This window comes from Poromitra crassiceps, assembly GCF_964638095.1.
Source record: "Poromitra crassiceps genome assembly, chromosome: 10".
Lineage (NCBI taxonomy): Eukaryota > Metazoa > Chordata > Actinopteri > Beryciformes > Melamphaidae > Poromitra > Poromitra crassiceps.
This window is the reverse complement of record NC_139631.1, coordinates 32,104,622-32,129,923: the sequence shown is the minus strand read 5'-3', so window position 1 is coordinate 32,129,923 and position 25,302 is coordinate 32,104,622. Positions and strand designations below refer to the sequence as shown.

General features: G+C 43.7%; 1 protein-coding gene across 1 annotated transcript; it reads left to right on the top strand.

The window, feature by feature from the left end:
- The first annotated feature begins 11,003 nt into the window (after nucleotides 1-11,003).
- On the top strand, nucleotides 11,004-23,829 carry ubac1 (UBA domain containing 1). Its single transcript, XM_083645129.1, has 10 exons — nucleotides 11,004-11,426; nucleotides 11,995-12,115; nucleotides 12,205-12,278; nucleotides 12,418-12,525; nucleotides 12,623-12,725; nucleotides 12,963-13,071; nucleotides 13,334-13,619; nucleotides 19,528-19,614; nucleotides 21,017-21,155; nucleotides 21,290-23,829. Exons 1-10 carry the CDS (start codon nucleotides 11,289-11,291, stop codon nucleotides 21,403-21,405), a joined length of 1,281 nt encoding a protein of 426 aa, XP_083501255.1. The 5' UTR covers nucleotides 11,004-11,288; the 3' UTR covers nucleotides 21,406-23,829.
- Nucleotides 23,830-25,302: the final 1,473 nt, after the last annotated feature.

Genomic DNA, 25,302 nt, shown 5'->3' with positions numbered 1-25,302 from the left:
TTGTTCGAGCATGCAATATTTACCTTGAGAATGGCTTCATAATAGCAGGATTCAAAGCACTTGCTAATTTTATGTACATGGTGACAATGCCCTTCCTCAACTGCGTCGAGAGAGCAAGCCAGGATTTGCTGGTTGACATCCTTCCCAAGCTCTGCAGTGACCTTGCTGACAAAAAGACAGAGCCTTAATGATGACTATCATGTAGAGTGGACACATGTAAAAATGGAGGACAATGCTCCACAAAGTGATCTCGATCACCTTCTTCTTGGAGAGAGATGTGTGCAGTCCAGGTCACGAAAAGAGTAGAATTGCAGTGCAAACATGAGTATTGGGACGTTGATCCTGATGCTGAGCAACTCCTCTCTATACACTGACTGCAGACCAACGGAAAAACCTGCCCACAACCTGAATGCTGAGAGGTACTTGGCCAAGTGTGGATATCTTGCTTCCCAGTCAGCCCAACACTCAAATAGGATGTTCAGGGCAAAGAGGATCAAAGATGACCTTATGCTAACAGATATGGCAGTAAAGTTGAGCGGTCAACCACTGCTGTCCTCAAACACCTAGATGCTAGACAAAGAGAAAGAGACGATGAAACAGAGGTTGAGAGAGAACCTGCAAAAGAAAGTGAGGGCCAATGATTTTGTTGACCAACTTCCTGTGAAGTGCAAAGAACATGGAGGGCCTGTTACATCTGTCACTGAGCTGAAGGCACTTGTCCGTAAGAAGTCACCTGAGCTGAAGACTTACTTGAGGCAAGATATCCAATACCAGAGAGTCATGATAGTGATACAGATAAGGTAGAGATGACTGGAGCACACGAAATCACTGGCAAACAAATGTAATAACGTACAAAAACTGACGTTTCGACGCGAGCAGCGTCTTCTTCAGAGTCAAACCGTGAAGACAGAATTACAACAGTTAAAAAAGCCTCCACTCCAGAGGATGATTTCTCATTGGTTACAAGGGAGTGGGAGGTGATGCATCAATAAGCCAATCACATGATGATGACAGCACCTATAACACATAGAAGTGGTGATGCTGTATTAAAGCAGCACTCCGTCCACAATAATATAGAAAAAGCAACAATATTGAGAAATAATGTAATCAAACACCAACAATTCAATATCATTACAGAAAACATAGCATTACAAAAAACAAGAGAGGCTCAATTCTTCATTTAGTCCCTGTGGTTCAACAGAGGGTGAAGATCCAGAAGGCCTCTCTTCTGAGCAGTTTGTTGATGATGTCTCCCCCTCTCTGTGAGGGGGAGATTTTCTCAATAGACCCTTCTCACGGGGGCCATTTTGTGTCGAAGAGGCAGGATAAACACAGGTGCAAGCAAAACACTAATGAGGGTTTCCAACTTCCAATCATGGAAGAAGGAAACCCTCATTAGTGTTGTGCTTGCACCTGTGTTTATCCTGCCTCTTCGACACAAAATGGCCCCCGTGAGAAGGGTCTATTCCCCAAAACTTGAGTGTAGCTGCAGACCCATGCTGTGCCTGTGCAGGCCTTGTGCTCAGCAATCCTGATCTTGAGAGGGCGTTTGGTCTGACCGACATAGACCAAACCACATGGACATTTTAGGATGTAGACAACATGGGTTGAACTGCAGTCGATGAATGATTTAATGTTATATTTCTTACCTGTGCGGGGATGAACAATGGAATTTGATGCGTTTGAACAGTGGGCACAATGCCCACATCTGTAGAAACCAGAAGGGGGCGGGGGTAACCAGGTGGTTTTCTGAGGGAGATTCATGGCACTATGAACCAATCTGTCTCTGAGTGAGCGGGACTTTCTGATGTCCGCAGGGACCTTTACAAGATCAACAAGTTATCCCAGAAACAGATGATCGAGAACCTAATTGTGCTCCTCGGGGATGATAACCAAGCTGAGGAAGCGGTGGTATTTCCTTATGAGGAGGAGATATTGGATTGGAAACACTGACAGGAGCCAAAAAGGCAGAGGGGATCTCTCAGGAAGAACTTATGTTCCAGCCCAACCAATCACTTGCTGTCATCTGGGATGAGGGAGGCATCAAAAGATGGTATATTGGGTTTTACCTTGATGATAACGGGGTAATGATCACCTGATGCGCGTTGGCACTGGAGATTAAATCTGGCAGCGACCTCCTGGCACTGATGACATCCAGGATACTATCAGGCAGCAGATTGGGCTGTGGCAGTTTGAGGAGCCTGGGACTTCTCTAGGAGAAAACTGTTATGTTTTAAGCAATGCCCCTGAAATTGAACATATGTTTAGTGAAATATGCTAATTAAGGTTAAAAAATGTCAAAAAAGGTATTAACTCAACATCTGATGGTTTGTAACTATTTCTAGATGCATAGATAGATTGCTCGACCCCCAAAACATAGGGTTAGACACCACAACCAAGTAAAAAGACACAGAAATGACAAAGTTATGGCTAAAAAAAATATTTTTCAGGGAAAACGGCGGTCATCTTGGATTTGTGCCCTGCACACTTTTTTCTTGGACCCCAGGCTGAAAAGTTTGTCATTTCATGTTGAGATAGGTCAAATTTATGGAATACAAAAAAACTGAGACCTAATAAAAATGACCAAACAAGTGTTTTTGACCTCTGTATAGCCCACTCCTTACTTTCATTTTACTCTTGAACACATACAAGATGCTTGTATGCTTGTAAACATTACTTTGGGAGGCTGGCCTGGATTAAATGTGCATGTTTAATACAGACTTGTCCATTCTGAAATTGGACTAGACTAGCCTTTTCAGTGTTATAATGCAAACAGGTCGTTTTTTCTTCTTCCAGTGCCATTGACCAATAATGCCCTCTAGCGGTAAAAGTGTGGTAGAACAAGTGTGAATCTTGAAGCATCCGAGTTATTTTATAATGCCCAATGTTTTGAGATTCTTCTTCCTCTCAGAGGTCAACAGAGACAGAGACAGTAAAAATACCCAACCTACATCCATCTGGCAGCGTCAGGTTAGCTCCCCCACCCACTGCACCAAAACACACACACACACACGCACACGCACACGCACACGCACACGCACACGCACTCGCACGCACACGCACACGCACACGCACACACACACACACACACACACACACACACACACACACACACACACACACACACACACACACACACACACACACACACACTTAAAAAGAAAATGTTTATTTTCCATCTTAAAATAAAACACACCAAAGAAAGCATCCTTTTAAACAAAAGGAACCCTTAACTAAGCTGTTTTAGTTAGTTTAGTTTAGCTGTTTCTCCCAGTTGAGCAATGAAGAAATGTAATATGGATACTATTCTAACTATTTACTTATTATTTATCCAATCTATGAAAGAATCAGAGCAGAAACATGTAGGCTAAAACATGTTTGTAAACATTAATTATATTTCATTTATTAAATAACAAATATACAGCACTTAATTTGGTATCATGGGTTCAGATTTACAAATTAAATTTACAGATTTATTTATTCTTAAAGAAAACATACTTTATTGATGAAAGCTCAGCCCCAAGTGTCCTTACTGTATATAAAGCTGCATTACAGTTACTGTAAACATTGACCCTCATCAAAGATCCCCCCAATGGTGACGTTTGTATCCCTGGGTTCATTTTAAAGTCTAAGATGAACCCCAACGTCACCGTTAGGTGACAGTCACCTGGCTGTCACCTAGTGATGTCACCAGTGATGTCATAAATCACTGATGGTGTCTATGGCTTTCCGGCCGACTGGATGCCTTGCGGCACATTGCTGGATCTCACAGTTGGATGGTCTCACTCTAGACCTGGCTACAGATGGATAACCCTAAACTCACACACTCTCTCTCTCTCACACACACACGACCAAACACATGATCTCCTGGCTGATCCCTGGGCCATCGCAATCACCCTTTAAAGATCAATTGTTACCACTATAGTGTCCCAATTAATTTCTGGTGCAAATGACAGCAATGTATTTCATACACTATATTAACCAAACAGCTGTTGAGTGACATCAAATACAAAGATGGACATGTAGTAAAACCTTTATTACTTTTTTCAAGTAAAAAAACAAACAGAACAAAGATACAGTGGCAATTTTATTCTTTAATCTTTAATTTAAACCTTTGTTTCCCCAGACGTGAAGTTTTTTCCAATTCAAAAACCCTGTCTCACCCTTTTGACTCAAAACTCAAAATGCGTGTTAGTGGCTATCACCACTAACACTGTGACATTAATAATAAATTGAACACTATGCCGTTTTTTTCATTTGTAACTGCACACGTCAAAACACTCCTGCAGACCCAGATACTAGCACAAGTCAGTAGTTCCCAAACTGGTGTATGAAACTAGAAGACCTAAAGCATCAGTTGGTATCAAAATCAATCAACCATGTCATGCCAGCTTGTAAGGAAGGTGGTTAAAGTAAACTCCAGATTTAGGCAATTTTTTTGTGGGGGGGGGGGGGGGGGGAGAGAAACATTTTCAAAGGGGTCCTCTTTTTCACAGCTTTATGTTGTGTGTTTGCCCAAACCAAATCATCAACAAAAAAAATGCAGTGGAAGTGGTCCCTGGGAAATTTGGTTGGGTACATATAGTGGTACTTGGTCTGAAAAGTTTGGGAACCCCTGTCTTATACTATATTACACAAATGTCTAAGGTCTTGGTTTCACATTCAGGTGACTCATTGACATTCAAATCCTCCCTCCACCACAGATAGCAATTGAATATTTACTCTCCTGTGTGGACTATCATGTGTGTTTTCAAGCTTGTTTTTAAACGAAAAGCTTTACCACAGACTAAGCAATGAAATTGTTTCTCACCTGTGTGGACTGTGTTTCTTCATGTGTCCCTTAAGACCAAAAGCTTTACCACAGACTGAGCAATTAAATTGTGTTTCTCCTGTGTGGACTACCATGTGTTTTTTCAAGCTGGTTTTACAACCAAAACCCTTACCACAGACTGAGCAAAGAAATTGTTTCTCACCTGTGTGGACTATCATGTGTTTCTTGAGGTCTCCTTTTTGACCACAACTTTTACCACAGATTGAGCAATTAAATTGTTTCTCACCTGTGTGTATTATCATGTGTTTTCAAGCTTGCTTTATAACCAAAACCTTTATGACAGATTGAGCAATTAAATTGTTTCTCTCCTGTGTGGACTATCATGTGATTTTTCAAGTTTGTTTCACGACCAAAACCTTTACCACAGACTGAGCAAAGAAACTGTTTTCAGCTCACAAGCTGCGAATGTGAGCTGCAGGGCCAGCTTGGCGACCTGCAGAGGCAGCTCAGCGAGCTGCAGGACGGGCGAGGCCACGAAGCGGCCGAGCAAGCGAGCCCACAGAGCGGGCGAGCCTAGGAATCGAGGTATCCCTAGTGATGAAAAAGTAAGTAGTGGAACAACAAAACACAACAGATATGCAGTGTTGGGTTGGTCAAGTTCATTTATTATCCCACAAGTGGGAAGTCTGTCTTGGGCTTACACCCCTGCTGCAGTCATCAAAACATTGACCAAGCACATCAAGAAATGTTAAATTCAACCACAAATGCATCAATAAATAAAAATAAAGATACAAATCTGCACAAGCAGTATCTCACAATTCCATTTCTGGCAAAGCCTTTAGTACCAAAGCCATTATATACTGTACACTGTGCAAAAGAGAAATCATGCTACATTTGTATAAAAGGTACAATACATTTGTTTTTAAAAAGGTAACATATTAAAAATAGACCACACAATGTGCAAAACATGGCATGCTACATTGTATGTATATAAAAGGCACAAATCAGAAGGAGTGGCAACACCCATGCTGCAGCCATCAAAACATTGACCGACCACAGGGTTCATAGACATTACAAGATGAAATTTTATGCAAAGCAAATAATTCATTTTCATTTCATTCATTTTCAAATGTAAATTTGAATTACGGAGTGTGCCTCAACCAAGTCAATTCTACTATCGATCCAGTGAGCTGGACGGGAAAAGTATTTGTCCTATGTCAATTTAAAGATTGAGTTTTAATGATGGTAAATGTTAGCCTGGTAACCAGCCTCAATGAATCCTTCATTAGGGTCTGGATGCAAGCCTATCACCACTGATTCGGTGATGTATTTTTCAGTCCAACTGATTGGTCGCTGTCTGTGTCAATCATCAAACTCTTTGACCAATCGCAGTAGCAAAGCAGGGCAACTTCGATGTTTCCAATTAACTTAACCTAAGCTGCAAGCCACAAGCAGCTCAATGGATTTCAAAGCTTCAATTGAATTTCAAGGACTTTTAAAATTAACAATTTTAAATGTATTCCAAAAAAAAAAACAGACACACACTGTGATAAGTAAGCTGGCAGTTACTTTTTCTAGTGAACGTGGCCTCGTCCTCTGCGTCCCCGGCTTCTGCTGCAGCCGCAGTTCCCCTGGGCATCTCGGCACGGCCAGACCGAGTCAAGGCTGGCTGATGGCTTCTGTGTCCGCTTTCTTTTGCAGCCACAGTTTCCTTGGGCATCTCTGCAGGCCCAGACTGACTCCTCGCTCAAGATCGGAACCAAAGGAGCTTGGAGCTTGGGCTTGGAGATCTCCCTGAAGGAGCTTGGAGCTTGGGCTTGGAGATCTCCCTGAACCAAAGGAGCTTGGAGCTTGGGCTTGGAGATCTCCCTGAAGAGCTGCCCCGCGGGGGTGGCTTCCTTGTTGTGGAGCAGGGGGGTGATGCGCTCAGTCAGGTACATCCAGGTGGAACGCCAGAGCAACTCGGCCAGGCGTGGCATGCCGTGACTGTCACTCAGGTGGACCTGCAAAAAGAAGTGTTTAAGAAACATTACTTTCAGGGCTGGATTTAATAACACAGTGTGATGCCCCAGGGTGACCCAGGTTAACGCATTTACGTTCCAAAAGTCATAAAAGTTATTCACGTTTGTGTGAAGATTGTCATGCGGAACCCAAATTCGCACTCCCATAAACTTTTGTTAACCACAGACCTTATTTTGTGCATTTAAGCGAAACCCCCATGTTAAATCCCATAGACTTTTCCACTGAAGAACCCGGATGAAGTATATTTCCGGACTCATTCCTGCAGCTCTCCATGTAGATGATGGGGACTGCCAACATCACACATTAATACAATTTGGCTAATTGAATCTATAAGAGTCTCAGCTTTCCAGTCACACTCAATTTCTGCAATTCCAATATTGTTTATGGGTCCAATATGCAGAACATTTCAGAATAGGCAAAAATAACACATTTATAATGCATGCAAAAAACGTCTGACTCATGTCACATGTGACGTTCTTTTTTTACAGCCCCGTGACTCGTCAGTCTAGTAGTAGCCGCCTGATTCTGTTATTTTTCTATAATTTTTTGGAGTAGTGCAATTTTACATTTTACAACGGGGAGAGGCTTGTGGTTTCCCCCTAAAAGGGGGCGGGAACATGTGCCGCCTCCAAAACGACATATTGCCGATCTGATGTATACGAGGGATCAGCCGAGCATGCATTTTGGTAAACAAACCGCGTCACTGGGTGGCAACGGCAATGGAACCCTATGGAGGCCAAGTGGCGCGAGGCTTGAATGTCTGACTCTATAGCCAGTTAACTCTTGTTTACATTTTAAAAACGGCAACAGTTCACACAACTTTAACACGACGTGCATATATTATACATCAAACTCTTGAGCTACTTCTGCTCTCACTCAGAATGTCAAAATAGAGGCGATGTGATGTATCGTTTTTTTTAGATATTAACGTTTGTTTGACACAACTCATACTATTAACTTGCCGCGGGGGTTCCGCATTTCTGGGTGGCAAGTGATGTCACGCTGATCCCTCGTATATACGCCTAACTGAACTAACGAACTACAACTACATGATGTCACAACATTCTACTTACACCATCTCTGCTCCACAGCTGAAGGTGGTGTGATGGAAAGTGCTCAGCAGTGGAGAAGTACTTGACACCTTGAAAAAAAAGAGAAAGCACCATGAATTGCTGAAAGAAATGAGCGTATAGCCCAATATTTTAACTTTTTGTGGCTTCGCAAAACCATAATGAAGATCGTGGGAATTATAATATGTCTTCAATCACTTTGCCTAAGAAAATGGACCCCATTATACATGCGACTGTACTTAAACAAAGGTCTTTTTGACATACCCATATGTGCTGCCACGCGCCGAAACTCCCGTCGCAGATCATCCTGCTGAGCCGCCTCCACGTTCAGACGCGGGGGGAAGTCCATCACAAACACCTATACAAAACAGTAGGCAGTCGTTCCATTAGTTAGTACATAAGGACATGTTTCTGAAAATGCCATAGGCTACCCATTAGAAATTGGTATTGCGCAAAACAAAAGCTCATACAACACAATCAATTAGCCTATAATACCCCAAGATAACAATAACAATAAATCCAACCGCGTCTAAACTTGAGCCTACCTTAGGCCAGCGCCTGCAGACGGTGCCCAGGAGCATGGCAAAGTCGGCCCCTGCCCCGTGGATGGTCCGGCTGGCTGTTAGGTTGTTACTCGGGGCCAGGACGCAGACTGCCTCGGGGGTCCGACGCACAACAGCGTGACGCACCTCCACCTCCAATTCAGCTGCGCTGGCCCCCGGTGTCGACATGACCCCGAAGGCCAGGCTCCCCTCCGGCATCTTCACGAAGCCGTCTGCTATGGCTCTGAAGTGCGAGTCGCCAACAAGCAGGACAAACTGGAACAACAGAAAGCCATTTTTTTTTTTTTTATCGTTCATTTATTATTTCTCACACAAGTAACCTCCTTTGTTCATCAATTCAACCAATAACAATACCTTCTTATCAGTAGACTCCGCTGGAATCATGCACTTGTGACGGCATCCTGTCCAGCGTGAGAATGGCCATTGCTGGACTGGATGGCGATATCCTGTACCGCCTATTAGTACACAGACAAAAAAAACACACACAAGTATAAGACAGTTTTCATTTTCACAAGAAGGGGGCGACAGTCACTGCCACTCACTAAAGATGCAAAATCTCTCAACTGTCTCAGCCTAGGCCAGGGGCCAGCAGCAATTTTAACCTGTGGCACGGCAGTGAGCACACAGTAGCAATAAGTTCACAATTGATGTTTTTTTTTTTGTTTTTTTTTGTAGAAATGCCCTGCCAAATCATCTATCTCACAGCAATTTGCAGTGTGTATCTGGTCATTTCAATGTCCTGATTTTGGATGCATTAACATTTCAATTTTCAACAAGTACACACCAATTCCATATTATTCTAGTCTGAGATTGCACTCTGTTCCAACCCCAATGTTTCCAACCAGAGACCTGGTCGTACTTATACACGTATATCGATCGGCCTAGCTGTTACTCCAGCTGGGGCGAATGTTACCCCGCTAGCCGAGCACATTAGCGCCCGGCGAACGTCACGCATTTCCCATTTTTACACTGTGCCATTTTCACGTCTAGGTCTAAAAAGCCGGCTCCTACCGGAGTCTTCACGTGAAGTGAAGACGCTATCCGATGCAAAACATCCCCTTCTTTTAATGACACCTAGTTGTTGCATCCAAATTGTTGCATAAAATCCACTTTTCTGTCTTTCAAAAACCGAAACGCATTTATCTGGAGCGCCGCTTCTTCTTCTTCTCTGATCTGAAGCAACGTCACGCACAGAATCCTTGCGTTTTATTATGTTTGTCAATATGAGACAAATATTCGTCATGTATCCACATTACAACATGACTGACAGCCAGGCAGCAGTGGCTGATGTGGACTGAAGCAGACGGCAGGTCGGAGATAGTAACCATCATACTGACAGGTGCTCCTCCTCCGCCACCTCGCCGAGCAAGCCAGGCGCTGTGGTGCACCGCTCCCCGGGAGAGGGCGCAGAGCGCGGCCAGTGAGGTGGAGACAGCCGGTCCGCTCAGACTCGACTCTCGCTCGGCCGCTTCTCTCTGTCTCTCTGTTATTTTTAAACGTGCGAAAATTTCGGACGAAAAATACGGACTTGGTGTGCAAAATCCACTACCTAACGTCAACAACTGATGTAGGATGCAAAGATGGCCTAGTTGTTCTAAGCATGTAATCAAACTCACGTCGGGGCAGCGGTTGGTAGGCTCGACGTTTGGTCTCCATCTTGCACGAATGGCAGCTGAAAACAATGAGTTTATAGCTAGATGCAATTAGCTACTAGCAACAAGCTTAGCTAACTTAACTGAAAATGGAACAAATTCCCTCAAGTACTGACGTTAAGCGTCCGTTACGAATTCACTCTCAAGTACTGGCAAATGCGTCCGCTCTCTTGAGTCCCTGGTGGTCATCTGACTGCATCAAGCGTCTGGCTGAGACGGTAACTCACCTAAGCCAATCAGAGGCGACCAAATTCAAACGCACTTGACCTCGGGGAAATTCCAGCAGGGTTGCCAGATGGGCGGGTTTTCCGCCCAATTAGGTTAGTTTGATGTTGAATGTTTTCATGGCCAGAGATTTTTTTTTATTGATTCACTGACACACACACACACACACACACACGCACGCACGCACGCACGCACGCACGCACGCACGCACGCACACACACACACACACACACACACACACACACACACACACACACACACACACACACACACACACAATTGTCGGAGGATGGACAATGTCGGAGGACTGAGGACAGTGGAAATGCTAAACGAAAAAAAGAGTCACACAGTTGTGTGCCTAAATGTGCCACCAATGTGCATTTTGTTGTGCCTATTTATTTTGTGCCTTAAGGCACAACATCCTCTCACAATATCTACCATCATATCTATACCACACAACAGTATGTTAGTTATTGTGTATCTTGTTGTTGCTGCCAGAGCCATCTAGATAGAAGAGTCCCGACATCTCAATTTTGGTCCTCCGCTGACGCCACTCTCTAGAGAGGACACTAGTAGTTGCAACTGTAAAAATGGGAGTAACAAATTAACCAAAAGAACCACACTTCCCATGATGCACCGGTAATTGCATCGCCTTAGTTCAAAGTTCAAACATTACCGTCAAAATAGGGTCTGTCTCGGTGGTTGGCTGCTCGTCTTCACGGGGGAGAATAAACACCTTGGCGAACACGGGACACATCGCCCGCTTGCTGTCGCGGGGGGAACCGGTCGAGGCGATCGAAAATGGTCCACAGCTAATCGGTGCCGGGTACTCGCGCTGTTGTCGGCGGATTTACAGGGCGACAGCTAGCTGGGTGCTAACGTTAGCACGCTAGCTTGCTCTGTTCGGAGCACATAGCAACAGCAGCTAGCTAGCTAGCTAGCTAACACCACTGGACTGGTACTCAACACTTGACTCAGTGCAGCTATGTTCGTGCAGGAAGAGAAGATATTCGCTGGGAAAGTGTTGAAAATACACATATGTACAATGGAGGGCACGGAGTGGCTGGAAGAGGTCACGGAAGACACTACTGTGGACAAACTCAAAGAGAAGTGCTTGAAACATGTATGTAGGGTTGGTTGTTATGTGTTGTATACAGTATCTGTCTCTCTGTGTGCTGTTTGTGCCTGGTTGTCTCCTCTGCCTGGGGTGCATGCAGCCTGCCAGGCCCTCTGTAAACTGACAGTGTCAGTGTCACTGGTTCTGTATTTATAGTAACTGGGTAGACTAAGCTATTTATAATTTAGCATGTTGGCTCTCCCTCTCAAACCAGCTAGCTACAGTCGGACGGTGTCCCATTTATGTTTCCAGTTGCTTTGCATTAAGTGATATAGGATGGCGTGTTGCTTTCAGGCCATGTCTATTATTATACAACCCATCTCACAGTCACCTTCTCTGGTATAGCCTAACCTATTTTAAAGTGGTAGTTTAATGTCTATTTTTAGCATAGGAAGGTGTTTGGGATTCACAGAGTAGTACATTGGTGCTTGCATCATGAAAACAGAGAGGGAAGTTGTCAGTTACCCACATTAAGTCCTCCTATCATAATTGTATTCAGTCTGTTCACTGCAGCATGTTTCTGAGCTGTTTTTGTTACCCCACTCTTCAAAATTATTTTCTGCTTATTTTATAGTATGTCCATGGAAGTCTCGAAGACCCCAAAACACTCACCCACCATAAACTCATCCACGCTGCTACAGAGAGAATCCTCACCGACACTAAGACAGTCGCTGATGAAAATCTCAAAGATAAAGGTATGTTGCTGCAGCTTAATTCAAAAGTTGTGGCATTATTAGGAAAATCGTTTTACGCTGATTGCCATGAATGTCACTTACCTTTTTAGACGTCTTGCTGCTTATAAAGAAAAGACCGCCACCAACGCCTCCAAAGATGGCAGACATATCCTCAGAGGAAAAGGTAAGCTTATTTGACTTTTGGTCTCATCAAAACAGAATTGAAGATGATTCATCAGATTAGTCTAACTCTATATGACCTGAAAAGCTGTGTTTTTGGTCTCACCAGTACTTTTTTACTTACCATGTCTTTATTGTCACAGAAGAAGCAAGACAGCAAGGCTCCAGACAAAGATGCTATCCTGAAAGCCACCACCAGCCTGTCCACGCGTCACACCGACCGCACCGTCACCCAGCACAACATTAGAGATGTGAGGGATTGCTTATGGACACTCAAATCCATAAAGATTACTGTGTAATTCAGATTCGATATATCATTGGCATGTGTGTTTGTTTGTGTTTGACCAGTTTCAGACGGAGCTTAGAAAAATCCTGGTCTCTCTCATTGAAGTGGCCCAGAAGCTTCTAGCCTTGAACCCTGATGCAGTTGAACTCTTCAAAAAGGCCAATGGTAAAGCTTACGATCACTTCAAATGGTTTCAAAGTCTGTGTCCCGAATTTCAATGTTATGTTAGGATACACAGCATAATTGTTTTATAGCTGAATTGTTTTATTGTGTGTGTGTGTGTGTGTGTGTGTGTGTGTGTGTGTGTGTGTGTGTGTGTGTGTGTGTGTGTGTGTGTGTGTGTGTGTGTGTGGGTGTGTTGGGTGTGTTGGGTGGGTGGGTGGGTGTTTGCATGTCCGGCAGCCATGTTGGATGAGGACGAAGAGGATCGGGTGGATGAAACGGCCCTTCAGCAGCTCACTGAGATGGGTTTCCCTGAGAGCAGAGCCATCAAGGCTCTCCGATTGAACCAGTGAGTTTATACTGATAATAATATAAGAATAAGAATAATTTATATAGCACACCAATGTTTACAAAGTGCTTTACCTGCAGTAAAACACAAATAGACAGTGATGTCAATGTGCCACATTTATACAACATTTCCAAGAACCAATGGCAGTCAAGCAAAACTAAAAGTTGTTGCTGGTCTTGTTTCACCTGCCAGTAGTGCCGTTTATCCTAGAAACCTACGCACAACAAGCCTGACTCAGTGGTTGGCTCCTCTCATCCTGCAGCATGTCGGTGACCCAGGCCATGGAGTGGCTGATCGAGCACGTGGACGACCCCTCGGCGGACACGCCTCTACCTGGCCAGGACGCGTCTTCTGGGGCAGCGGGGGCCACGGCTGCTGCCGCCGCCGCACCGCCGGGTCCCTCTGTCTCCTGTGCTGCCCCGGGCGCGGGCCCTCACCTCCTGCGCAGCCTGTCCCAGTCCAGCACAGAGGAGAGCACCAGGCAGGATGAGCTCACAGAGATCTTCAAGAGGATCCGCAGGAAACGAGAGTTCAGGCCCGACTCCAGAGTAGGTGGCGCTCTCGGTTTGGAGCGAGTTTTTTTTTGCAAAGCTTAATTATTAGGGCTGAACCATACGGCTGTACCATAACATAATATTACAATTGCAATTTAGACTGCGATTCTTCATATCACTTGTGGCTTAGGCTCAGTCAAACAGTTTTTTGAGTATCACGAAAGGTTTTCACCAGTGTTGTAGTACTTGATTCATGGGCCAAAGATTACCTGCAACACTAAAACACCTTACGCTCTTTCACACACAGATCGCGCAAAAATTGCCGTTTAGGAGTCCCGTAAAGCCAGCCGCCTCGCCACAGAAATTGCTTTCACACAGAGTCAAGCAGCACGGCCACATTACCGTGCTGCTGTGTACTTTCAGGTGAAATCCCCTGCTCCCGGATTGAAAGGCGAGCGGAGGGATTTCCTGCTCCTCCTAGCCCAAATCAGAATCAGAATCAGAATCAGAAAGACTTTAATGATCCCCGGGGGGAAATTGGGACAAGTTACAGTAGCTCGCTCACAGAACACACATAGCATAAATAAAATAAAAATAAACCGTAGTAAATGCAATATTAAGCAAATAAGCAGAAAAAAACACAACATAGCATAGAATAACTAGTAAATGCGATAGAAGCAAAAAGCAAAAAATAAGTAGAATACGTAGAGTAAGTATAGTATACATTCCGTGTCAATTATCATTATTGCACGTGACATATTGCACATATTGCACATTTTGCTCGTGATTTATATTAAGTCTGCTTGCCCTATACGTTACACGTGGCTCAGCCAGGCACAGTTAACCTATCGGCTGGCTCAGTCTCAGGGAGACTGAGCGTCTCCGAGGTGCTCTTTTAAGAGAGGCATTAAATAGACCAATGGCCACAGGCAGGAATGATTTCCTGTGCCTCTCCGTATTGCATCTAGGTGGAATCAGTCTCTCACTGAACGTACTCCTGTGTTTGACTAGCACGTCGTGGAGTGGGTGCGAGTAGGGATGCAGGGGTTAACCGGTTTGACTATTAACCGCGATTTAAAACGTCACGGTTATATAACCGCAGAGGCTCCGCTACACCGAGTGTTTTGTTTCACAACAGTCCGTCAGTTTAAACTCCCATGCGGCGCAGACGGCGCTGGAAGGAGAGGAACCTTACCTGTCTCTCTCGCTTCGTTTCCGCACGGACTATTTAGCGGAGGCACCAAACACAGGCAGCTGCCATGTCTCACAGTAGTAGCCAGTCTGTAGCCTAGCCATGGACGCCAGCACCAAAATAAATGTTGCAATACATGTCCCACAAGGTTTCTGAGATGAGGGGAAAGTCTGAGCTGGTGTTACGTTAAACCAAACGTGGAGAGGAGGCAGCGGATTTGTTTAGCGTTAACATACAGTCATTGACGTTAACGTTAGCTGTTGTGGCTAATGTTAGCTAGCTGGCCATGGCCTAGCGTACATAGTTCCTCAAGCTCGTTGTGACCAAACATCCCCGCATTTAAAGCACTTCATGCTCCCAGCGCTGGCCTAAACCATAGAGAACCTCATGCTTTACACGAAAACAAACCAAGGGTTTGTGTCAACTCCAAAAGCAACCCGCTAACGTTACATGTAGGCCTAATAACGTGAAGCTAACGTAGCTAGCTGCTTGGCGGGGTTCCTTTGCCTTTCCGACATGCTGCCACTCCGAACGTTAACTTCCATTATTCGGACTGGCGGTCGTTCACCTTAGAAGCCGCAATGCCGACTTTAGGTTTAGGCGTGGGGGTGGGAGAGGTTAGGTTTTGGGTTAGGGTCTGGGGGAGGTTAGGTTTAGGCATGGGGGGAGGTTAGGTTTGGCGTGGGGGCTGGGAGAGGTTAGTGAAAAACGGGGAATATAGACCCCCTTTCTGAGTGCCGATATTTCGGAGTGGCAGAACGTCGGAGTGGCAGCACGTCGGAGTGGCAGCATGTAACCCTGCTTGGCAGTCCTGATCTGACTGAGACAAGGAAAACAAATGCGCACATTTACATAACAAACACCAGTCAACACCACAGAGTGTCCTTTCTTTAATCTAGAGGAGCATTTTCCAGTAAAAAGTGAAACGACACATGATGGCTTATAGTGAGGCTTTCCATGCCTGCCCCATCATCACTTCAATAGAACTGACCCCAATGCAACATTCAGACGGCACATTTAGTTGCCAGTAACATGCCAATAAGAGTCTAAGTTACTATGCCTTTTGTGTTTTTTTCTGCAGACTAAGCAGCTATAGGCTTTCGCTTCTATAAAATAATAATAAAATATTTTTTGTATTGACTATTGAGTGATACACATTACTAATACAATCATATTATATCAGAAATGTTCACAATAGTGATGTCAGTTAGATTTGTTTAGGTCAGAGCCATGGAATATTAAATCATCCATCTTTGCTCACTACATCTGCCCTTTCTTTTTTTAATCCCAGGTGTGCATAAAATACAGGTTAAGAACTTATTTTTTTAAATACAAAAATGTGAAAAAAGTAACATAGTATGTTTATCGTATCGGTTATTGGCCAGGAGAATATTTATCGGTTAGCGTAGGCCTATACTATCGGCTGTAAAAATCCATATCGTGCATTAGTATTCCGGAAGGCAGCAACTGTTAAGATTGTGGGGGAAATACAATAAAACCTCTATTTAGAGAATGCTCATGTGATTTTTATACGTCGTGATTTTTATAACAATAATCGTGAAACCGTGATAATCGTGGTTTTTTCTCAGACTATAATCGTACATCAAAATTTATAATCGATGCATCCCTAGGTGCGAGTCATTGTTCATGATGGAGCGTAGCCTGGACAACGTTCTCTTCTCTGACACCGCAGTCAGAGAGCCCAGATCCAGCCCGACAATGTCCCTGGCCTTACGGATCAGTTTGTTGAGTCTGTTGGCATCCGCTGCCTTCAGCCTGCTGCCCCAGCACACAATAGCATACAGGAAGGCACTAGCCACTACCGACTCGTAGAACATCCTCAGCATGGTCCGGCAGACGTTGAAGGACCTCAGCCGTCTCAGAAAGTAGAGACGGCTTTGCCCCTTCTTGTAGAGTGCATCAGAGTTCTTAGCCCAGTCTAGTTTATTGTCAATGTACACTCCCAGGTACTTGTAATCCTCCACTATGTCAACACTGACCCCGTGGATTGAGACAGGGGTCACCGGAGCCTTGACCCTCCTCAGGTCCACCACTAGCTCCTTTGTCTTTGACACGTTGAGCTGCAGGTGGTTCTGCTCACACCATGTGACAAAGTTGACAAAATGTATATTTTCATAGGTTAGTGTAGCCTAGGCTACTGTATGATGAACGAATTCATTCAACAAGACTTCCCTCCTAGTCCGCTGAGCAGGGAGGATAGTGCACTCGCATGGTGGGCGGGCAGATCGATATGGTGTCCTACTAAAATTGGAACGATACACGACCGCCCGCATATCAAACAGCTGCAGTCTGCATAACGTTCGACGGGGGAATAGTATAGGCTATAAATGCACATGACTACTTAACGTTAGTTTTTGTAAGGGAATGCACAGAGCTGATTTCGAGAGGGAATAACCTCAGACCAACTCGCCACAGACAGCTATAGCCCTCTGAAGCTTATTCCGTTAATTGTAGCCTACCTACTAATGTCAACATCGTTTGAGCATAAAGCCTAACCGCACGGAGCATTCCTCCTGGCGTCCCTGCAGTCATGATTGTATAGGCTACTTTTTTTACTTTCACTCGTGCACTTTCTTGATCCATGAGGTGATTTCCCCTGTAATTCTTTTTATGAATGAGCAGACCATTCGCACCTTTTCCGGCTCGCTGCGACAACCTTTCAAGTGGAGGCGGGTTGCCAGGTAACCCGGCGCTGTTACTACCTCCCGTCGCGGGACAAAAGGCGTAAAACAATTGTCCACCAAAGCGCGTTCACGACTTTCACATCGGAGGCGCTAATCCTATTTTCCGTGCATTTTTCGGCTTTCAAGGCCGGTGTGAAAGAGCCTCTTGTTTACTACTAGGTGCTATTGTTAATTGTTCAGTTCTACTAATTATCATTTGCCTATCTCATCTTTCCCAGAGCACCTTCACACCTTTAGAGAACACAGAGCACTTTGACACCTTTAGAGAATGGTTAGACGGACCCACATATTGGTTTGCCGATATCTCTGGGTGATCTTGGCCTTGTATTAAATATTGGATATCGGTCAGTTATGTCTCCACCTTCGATATGATGGTGGTTCCTTCATGACCACTGCTACATAAAACCAGTCTGTAGAACCAGCAGTGACATTTCAGTTTCTTTGCACATTTTGTGTATTCATTTAATTGTTCAAAGTATGTCTTTGTGCGTGTAATAATTATTCATTAATTTAAAAGCCCTATGTATCCCAGAGCCTCCCCTACCATTGCATAGGTGTGTAGGTCACCTTCCCTTAACTCATTGAGTGCCAATGACGACTATCGTCGTCAATTCAAATAGTAACGTAGAGTGCCAATGACGACTAAAGTCGTCAATTGCGTTTTTTGACGGTGGGACGTAGATCAAAGCCTGATGCATCTCCTGTGAAAGTATGGGGGATTTCGAATGTGTAGAAGCTATTTTACGGACCCATTAGGTGGCGACAGTGCTCTCCAGATTAGAGAAAGGTGAGGAAAAACAGCAGAAGAAGCCCCGTGATGAAACGGAAACCGATGCTGGAGCCAGAGCCGTATAGATTGCTCTGGCTGGAGCTAACGTTAGCTGCGAACAGCAGTCAATCTGCTCCCACAACTGAGCCCCTCTGTCTCTGCTGCATAGTTTCTCCACACGATTAGCCACCAGAAAAGCAGCACCCGACGCCGAAGGGCCAAACCATTCTCAGCAGTCCGGTTTGGCTTTTCGGTGTCGCGCTGGGAGCCGGCACACAAAAACGGAGCGCTCCGAAAATAGACGCTGGGTGTGTGTTAGGCTGTGTGTTAGTGTGGGGATGAGTTTCTCCAAGCTCCGCCGGCATGCAGGCTGTGTGTTGGTGTGGGGGTGAGTTTCTCCCAGCTCTGGCATGCAAGCTGTGTGTTGGTGGGGATGAGTTTATCCCAGCTCCATGCAGAGATTCGTCGCCTGACACACGCAGCAGAGCGAGCAGAGCCATCAGAGACACTCCCAGGAGGAGGAGTTTGCAGTAGAGGGGGGTGGGGGTGCTGTTTTATTGAAGGAAATTACTGTTCAGATGTTTCAGGTCAGAAAATATTAGCTTCAGAGTCAGTGATTTGCTTGAAATGCTTCATTTCACAAAAGGCTCATTATCTCAGCTTCTAGTCTGAAACGTCTGTTTTTGGTGAAATCAACCTATCTTCTCCGGCTGATAACTAAAGAACGGAAAATGATATCAATAAACTATTTTTTGCTGATGATACAATAGAGTCTCATCGTTCTTTGTGCGTGTTCGGTGTTTACAATATCACACAATATTCTGTGGGCCTCGAGAAATCACTGAAAACGCTCTGAAAGGGCTGGCACTGGGAGCATCCGTTTTCCAAAAGTGGCTGGCACTCAATGAGTTAAGGAGCTGGTAACCTTAAAGAATTCATTAGTTTGGGTTTCAGTGGAGAGTTTTGGTGTCACATCATGGTCTAAATGGTGTTTCCATCCTGCCAGAATAAAACTCTTGGGGAAACACTGAATATTTGTTTGGCATGAAAATGCTTACATTTTAAGGGAGACATTTTATTCATCCGACCCCAAATACAGGGATTTGGTGTCGAGAAAGTAGTGCTTCTGTCTGGGGCCCAGGAGAGCCGGTCCCATCAGTGAGTCATCTCACAAACGATTAGAGATAAACTTCTTTTAAGAAGCCACAGATCAATGGGAATGTGTTTTGTTGTAACGAGGCTGGTAAGTTGTGAATATGAACAAACAAACCTTTTTCTTTGCCTTTGTTTCTGCAGGCTGTGATTGCATTGATGGAGATGGGCTTTGATGAGAAGGAGGTGATCGATGCTCTGAGAGTCAATAACAACCAGCAGGATGCTGCGGTATGTTCACTGCTCTTCTTCTGTGGTGTTATAACAACCAGCAGAATGCTGTGGTATGTTCACTGCTCTTCTTCTGTGGTGTTATAACAACCAGCAGAATGCTGTGGTATGTTCACTGCTCTTCTTCTGTGGTGTTATAACAACCAGCAGAATGCTGTGGTATGTTCACTGCTCTTCTTCTGTGGTGTTATAACAACCAGCAGAATGCTGTGGTATGTTCACTGCTCTTCTTCTGTGGTGTTATAACAACCAGCAGGATGCTGCGGTATGTTCACTGCTCTTCTACTGTGCTGTTGCAAGGAGCTCCGCTAGTAGCTACTACTGAAAAAGTTTCCAGACCTGGGGCCAGTTGCACCAAGTGGTCTTAACTATGCCTGGTCGTAACTCCTACGTCAGTCTTAGTTAAAACCAGTCTTTAGAGTGGATTTACGCCTGTTGCACCAACAGGGCTTACGTCTGGTCTTAACTACGCCGGTCGTAGCAATGCGCGTTCATGTGAATTGCCGGCGAATGCCCCCTGATTGGCACAAAAATGTGCCTCGCAACCTGCTTGGAGCGTCACTGTGCCACTACGCTCTATCAGCCACTACTGTATGTGCATCACTACACCCTCCCTCCTCCCACCCTCCCTCGCTCCGGGGGGAAAATGGCGGCGATTGAGTGCCAGACAGTCTGAATGAAATTGAATGTAACGTTCCCAATTCTATGTATTAAATTCTAAAAAACGACCCTCAACATTTGGGAAGGCTAAGCCACACAACTAGTTCGTTATAATCGAACATCATGCTTCGAAGGCGACTTTACGACGATGAGGACGGTGAGGACTCAATCACAGCATGTCTCCGCTGATAGACTACCACGGAGATCTCTACAGGAACAGGCACCTTACGCCTCCTCCTGACCAGGCGTAATATTTACGACCGGTCTTAGTGAGAAAAAGGCAACCGGCGTAGCTGTTGGGTCGTAAAGTTACGACCAACTTAGCTTAAGACCAGTCGTAAGACCACTTGGTGCAACTGGCCCCAGGTGCTTTGTTAGATGTTCACATCATGATACTGATAAAAGTCACACACACGTGTGCTTAAATCCCTGAAAATGAATGTTCATTATTTACACAGATTATTTGACATACATTTTTACCAGAAAAATCCTTCTTTCTAATGGTATTTTTCTCTTCCAAATGACTAGGAATGACCTTTTTCCGACACATTTAATTGCTTAACTATTGCATGTAAACTATTTCAATAATTATTTCAAATGTCATGCTACTTTTAGGTTATGTGGCAGTTTCATGCTATTTTTATGTAGCACCATGGTATCATTTTAGAATCAAATCCATGATACTTGGGCCAAGTTTAGGTTTCTCACATGACTTTCTCATGACTTTCTCACTCTCCTGCAGTGTGAGTGGCTGCTGGGGGACAGGAAACCTTCTCCAGAGGACCTGGACAAAGGCATCGACACCAATAGCCCGCTGTTCCAAGCCATTCTGGAGAACCCAGTGGTGCAGCTGGGCCTAACCAATCCCAAGACTCTGCTCGGTACACCGTTTAGTCTGGTCCATTTTAACAGAGTAGATTAGGAATATCATTTCACATGTCATTCTGAAGACTTTTGGAAGGCTGCTGCTGTGAAAGGGGCTTCTCACCGATGTGTCTTTTGTGTTTGCGTGTAGCTTTTGAAGACATGCTGGAGAATCCGCTGAACAGCACCCAGTGGATGAACGACCCAGAGACCGGACCCGTCATGCTCCAAATCTCCAGAATCTTCCAGACCCTCAATCGCACGTAGAGCCTCCTGGTGACCCCCCCCTCCTCCCCCCCGTGTGTGACTGTGGCAGCGTGTGCGTGTGCGTGTGCGTGTGCGTGTGTGTGTGTGTGTGTGTGTGTGTGTGTGTGTGTGTGTGTGTGTGTGTGTGTGTGTGTGGCAGGGACACAAGTATTGTTTTTGCCTTGTAAAGCCAGAGGAGTCAAAAGTGTGAATAGAGATGTTACACATATAACTATTTATAACATTGCGGGGGGAAAAACACTTATACAAGACAGATGTTAACCTGAACATTATTATTATTATCATTATTATTATTATTATTATAGTAATGATAATAATAATAATAAATAGATTTAGTATGTTGTTTTTACATTTTAATAAGAACAATTTATAGTTATGACAGACATGATTTATTTTATATAATTTCTCCATGTACAAAAAAATGACCATCAGACATCAACTTAATGTTTACACTTCAAAGAAAACTGTTTTTGTATGTTTTGCAATATTTAAATACGAATTACAGTTTTGTCTGTCTCTTTAAATTGTTACAGTTCATCAGTGGTGAATGTTTGGAGGACTTCTATGAGTCCTAAGTTGTTGTTTGTTTGTTTGTTTTCTTCCTTCCCCTGCTTTGTCTCTTTTTCAACAAAGTTTTCTGATTATAATTGAGAGCCTGGTAGTCAGTCGAAAAAAGTGGAGTGTTCGTTAAGGCATATGGGCTTTCAGACACGTTACCTCTCTCTCCATTCAACCTCGAGAGCCTGCCTGTCTGGCCACTGTAAACCACGCTCCTCTCAATTTACAAAAGGAGAACTTTGGTTTTTGTGCTTCTTCAAGAATATTTATTTCACTTTTCTTGCCTTTGAGGGGAAAACTGTACACTACGCTGTCTGTTTGTGTCTTGGTCATGTTTTTACAAGAAAAAAATATATATATTAGGCCCACGTGTTTATTGTCAATGTGCTCTTGAATGTCACATTATCATGTTGCCCTCATTTAGCACTTGTTCAGCTCTCTCTGTGAATATTGCTCACTGCAGCACTGACAGTACTATCCTCTAAAGTCGAAAGAAGGGTTCACTTTCTGCCTCAAAGGCTGCAGTGTGTTATGGGAAACTGAGTCTAATTGCCTGTTTAGCTTAGCATTTCAGTGAATGGAGATGTATCCTCATTTCTACTGCAGAATCATCAAAGGCGCAAGCATCTTTGACAAATTAAGGAATTTGAGATGAAACCCATGATTGGATGACTTGACTAGTTGACCGTTCTCTTTTGAGAGCAATGAGCATTTATGCTGTCAAACCAAACAATTTCACGATATAACTTGCCTTGACATTAGATGTATCCCTTGACAATACACCCTTTATTTCTGTGCAATAGCTAGAACTTGGAATTATGTTGACCTGTAAAGAAATATATTGGATTTGAGTGTTAGAGATGTATGAAACGCAATGGGTAGTTTGGCTGTAGTAATAAATTACCTTTTGCATTGAGTACTTCAAAAATCTCCAGCTACAAAATGGTGGGCTAGCCTCTCCTACTTGTGCGCATATTGCACATGGGATAATTTAGCCTTGAAGGCTTTCTGCCAGAAAGGGTTGACGTGGAACAGAGGAATCGCCATACAACTCTTCAAACATGTTTAATTGCATTTTTATATTTTTGTTTGAAGGATCCTCGTTATGGTTAGGCAAGAACAACTTGGTTAAGGTTAGGGCTTTCTTATTTACAGGACTATATTTCAATATTTATTTGAGGTAAATTGCACTCTGACTATTTGGTGATGTAGGGCAGACACCTGGTTCATACCTCAGCACATTTGATGAAGATGAGAGGGAGTGTTAAGTTGTGGGATTTTTTTCTCACCTTTCCCCTATTCGGACTGGCCTAATTTGGCTCTTTTTCAGAGATTGTGGTTCTAGAGAGAAAGAAAACTAATTTAGCATAAAAATAAAATTGAGTAGCAATCAATTTCATTAATGGGAGACATATATGGGATATGAAAATTATTGTTTTGTTCTAACTTGGGTAGGGGTATCTCGAAAACTAAAGCCTCTTTTGAGGACTTCTGCCAGCTAGACTATAAAGCCAGTGCTCCCACTGCTTGCATATAAAACAACACAAATGATGCAGAACAACAAATTAAAAATCCTAACAACAATAATATGCCTACATAACATAATTCAAACATACAGTATAGAGATGTATTATCCTCTACACAGCAAATATCCCCCACATGTAAACCCATTGTCCATGTCTTGGCTTCCACATTGACAAATATCACATCGTCGTCCAATGAATCGATATACACAAAAATAAAAATGCAATAAATTATGTTTGAAGACTTCTAGGGCGATTCCTCTGTCATCATCTCTTTCTGGCAGAACTAACCGGCTAACTTCTCCCATGTGCACTTGTATTGGGAGTAAAAAAAAAACAATATGGATGTTTTTGTTTTTTTTGCCAAGCTTTTGAGTTTTTTTTTTTTCAATATTTAAAATGTGGTATTGATGTGACTTTCTGCTCAGGGAGGCTGAGATTGTTTTTCTAGTGCTGTCACCATGGCAAACCTCTACTCACCCTCGTCTAGTTTGGCATCTGAAAAATGGCTTTAACTAATCCGTTACTTTGCTTATGAATCAGAGCACCACAGAACATGGTTTGGTAAATGCAATATTTGAAAAGATTTAACTGTTTTTAAAAACAAGTATTTGCCTGATCTATGTATTATTACATTATATATATCGAAGCCAAAATAGTAACTTGCTCTTATTTATAACATTTTTAGTAAACCTCAAAGCTGATCTATAGTGTGTGAGGAACAAAATGATATTCAAATCTTGTTTTTACAAACCATGAAAAATGTATTTCAGCAGGTCACAGGGTGATTAGAAGTAGTACAGCATTTTTTAATGTGCAAGTATTTCTATACAGGATGAAGACACGCCTCTCAGCACACGTCTACACCACAGTGGCAAGGATTTGAATCACGGCCACAGTGACTATCTCACAACTTCCAAACAATATTCTTTTCCATTGCCATCCCTACAAAATATCTCACTCCCCAAATTATTGGAGGTCTACGTATCAACTGAAAATGCAGTACATCCATCAAATCTGTCAACATGAACAGAAAAGCGCAAAATGAACTTTAGTTTATTGCTTGGGGACAGCAGAGACCTGTTGGAGTCACAGACTACTGTATTGTTCTCACTCAGCTTTCATGCAGGACGGTCCCACACCAACAACCTATGCAATAAACTCTCACTCTGTTCAATGGCTACTGCCATCTAATCACTATTGCATTAAAGTACCTTTTGTGGCTGTATTCTTTGAGTTCTGTGTTCTTTCAAAGTGAATGACATGTCGGCAAACAAGTGGCAGAAATAGTAGCTTGTGTACTTTTCCCTCTTTTTTTCCTTTTTAATGAAAAGCATAATGGGTGGTTTAAGCCCAATGAGTACGCCGGGCCCAGGTGCACCCAATCAGTCTAACAACCCAAACTCCTGCAAGACAGGGCCAGGAGAGTGGAAGGGTCATCACAAAAGCTAAAATATTGTCAGATGGGGGACCCTATAGGACAAAATCTTATCAAATGGGGGTCCGTGGTCTAATTTGTGTCAGTTTAGGCGTCCTGAAAAAGTTTGAGAAACACTGCCTTATGTGGTAGTGCTATTAATAATCAATAATAATCTTGTCTGAGGTCTGATTGTGATGGAGGATGAGGATGAAGAAACTTAGCTTTGAAGGGCAACATGGTGCAACTGGACCAAGGTCGTTATATTTCTCTCACACACACACACACACACCACTAGAGGGAGGCATAGTAAGTAAAATGTACTTGACCGCTGCATCAAATTGTGCCCAGCTGAAATGAAGTGCATACTATTTTGTATATGAAGAGATATTGTCATTC